The 2,333-nt window shown below is 51.5% G+C and overlaps 1 protein-coding gene across 1 annotated transcript; it reads left to right on the plus strand.

The window, feature by feature from the left end:
- The first annotated feature begins 61 nt into the window (after positions 1-61).
- Positions 62-1,599, plus strand: LOC119090557 (neuropeptide Y receptor type 2-like). The gene has a single exon (XM_037213378.1). It carries the CDS (start codon positions 141-143, stop codon positions 1,422-1,424), a length of 1,284 nt encoding a protein of 427 aa, XP_037069273.1. The 5' UTR covers positions 62-140; the 3' UTR covers positions 1,425-1,599.
- The last annotated feature ends 734 nt before the right edge of the window (positions 1,600-2,333 follow it).

The following is a 2,333-nucleotide window of genomic DNA, read 5'->3' on the forward strand; positions in this document are numbered from 1 at the left end:
GGTTGAGACCATTCGTCAACAAGGCAATAAGTAGCATAAGCATTGCTCAGGTTGGCCAGGCTTCGTGTGCTACCTGTCATTAAAAGGCTGGCTGGAAGCGTGTCGGAAGAAGTACGGAAGCCTACCGCGCTTACAACGCCATGACTTTTGGCGTGAACATCACCGTTGCCTCTAGTCACGCGCAAGCTGGCGATCTGTCGAGGCAGACTCTAGCGGACACAACGACACAGGCAACTGACAACAGCTCCGACGCAGCACCTGAAGGGGAAAACTTCATACTGATGATGGAAGTTCAAGTATTTTTCTACATGATCTACTCTGTGATTTTCCTTCTTGGTTTGTTTGGAAACGTCCTAGTGATGTATGCGGTATACCGTAACACGGCGCTGCAGACAGTTACAAACTACTTCATCCTTAACCTGACCTTAGCCGACATCCTTCTCTGCGTGCTTTGCATTCCGTTTACTCCTCTCTACACGTTCTTGCAAAGCTGGGTATTCGGGAAGGCACTGTGCCATTTGGTGACTTGTGCGCAAGGAATAAGCATCTACATCTCATCACTAACACTCACCACCATTGCCGTTGACCGCTTCATCGCCATCGTCTACCCGTTCCGGCAGCGGATACAACCTTCTGCCTGCTTTATCCTTATCATGTGCACGTGGTTGCTGTCAATAGGAGCGACGATGCCGTACGCGTATTTTGTGGAATACATTCCCATCGACGATGGGAAGTACGTGTGTCAAGAACATTTCCCAGAGGACGTCAGGCTGACGTTTGGCAGCATCACGACCGTCCTGCAGTTCGTCATCCCGTTCATCATCATGACTGTGGCGTACACGCTGATATTGTTCAAGCTGTCTAGACGGATCAGGTCCAAGCCTGGCTCCAAGAGCGCGCGAAAGAGGCAGGCGGACCGCGAGAGGAAGAGGCGCACCAACCGCATGCTGATCGCAATGGTTGCCGTGTTCGGGCTCTCCTGGCTGCCGCTGAACCTCATGAACATATTCGACGACATCTCGACCAACGTAGGCCTTGGCTGGAATCGATGGCAGTACTTCCACCTCTTGTTCTTCATCGCGCACTCCATCGCCATGAGCTCCACCTGCTACAACCCCTTCCTGTACGCCTGGCTCAACGAGACATTCCGCAAGGAATTTGGGGAGATCCTGCCGTGCTTCCGTGCTCGCTGCGGCGGCTGCGCCGCCCCGGAGGAGTTTTCCATGCGACGCAACTCAACCACGCGCACCGCCATGGAGCACGAACCGAGTACCACTACCGTCAGGTTTGCGCGCGCCACGTTCGACGTCGCTTCCGACAACGTGAAACTGCAAGCGTCGACCGTAGCCCAGCCACGTGAAAGTCGGAAGCAGACCGGGGCAGCGGAGGCTGGGTGTCCCTTCACCTCGGCGAGCGCCGTGTGATCCGTGAATGCCCTCGGACAGTATGGATAAGTGGCGTTTGCGGCGCACGTTTAACACGCATTTGTGACGCCTCTGTCACTATGATATGTGGAGCTCATGTGACCGACAGAAACTGGACTGGCGACGCAGAGCAAGACTGCGAAACTGACGTAAGAGGCTTGCGTGTGGTGATGGAAGGAGGGTGGCGCTTGTCTGGAAGGTGCTGTGTCGTATCGTTCGCACTTGTCAATCGCCAATCGTCAGCTGTGGCTACGTGTAGATATTAGCCGTTTTCACGATAGGTCAATGCGCTGAGAAGTTCGCGAGCTTTAAGAAGTGTTCAGATAGTTTTAGTACGTACTAAAACTTTTACAAAGACCTTTTTGTTTTCATGCAAATTTATTGTTATTCGGTAGCTAAGTCTCGCGGATCGTATACAAAAGGCCTTTTACAGACGCTTCTTTCTTCGGTCTATGCCTTAAGTTCGCCGAATTCTAGGATATTTACAGGCCTGGCAACGGGGTGTACGGGTCGAGGGCGGACTGCCAGCCACACCTTGATTGTTTTACCAGGGAACTGCATGAGCAGCGGTGCGACCAGGACTAAAAGAGTCTTGTCGTGTTTCTGTCAGACATATTGCCAAACGCATTCAAAAAAACCATTTCGGAAGTTGCGCGTACGAAATGACATGGCATCACAAGCTGCCACTACAAGCATGATCTCACGTATGATCAGCAAGCCACAGTTCCATCAACTGATACGTCTTCACAGACGTGGTTGCGAAGCATTTCCAAAGCCTTTCTAGCCAAAATTGCACGTAACAATTTATGAGTCTTTCTAGACAAAATCGCAATGAAAGGTTTTGGTTAGGAAATAAACGCGTTTAGCTTTAAACAGCGTTTTGAAGTGAGCCCACGTAATCCCTCGGAA

This window comes from Pollicipes pollicipes, unplaced genomic scaffold, assembly GCF_011947565.3.
Source record: "Pollicipes pollicipes isolate AB1234 unplaced genomic scaffold, Ppol_2.1 Scaffold_3087;HRSCAF=3621_pilon_pilon_pilon, whole genome shotgun sequence".
NCBI classification, from domain to species: domain Eukaryota; kingdom Metazoa; phylum Arthropoda; class Thecostraca; order Pollicipedomorpha; family Pollicipedidae; genus Pollicipes; species Pollicipes pollicipes.

Coding starts and splice junctions, on each gene's coding strand:
- LOC119090557 (XM_037213378.1), top strand. CDS start 141: ATGACTTTTGGCGTGAACATCACCGTTGCCTCTAGTCACGCGCAAGCT.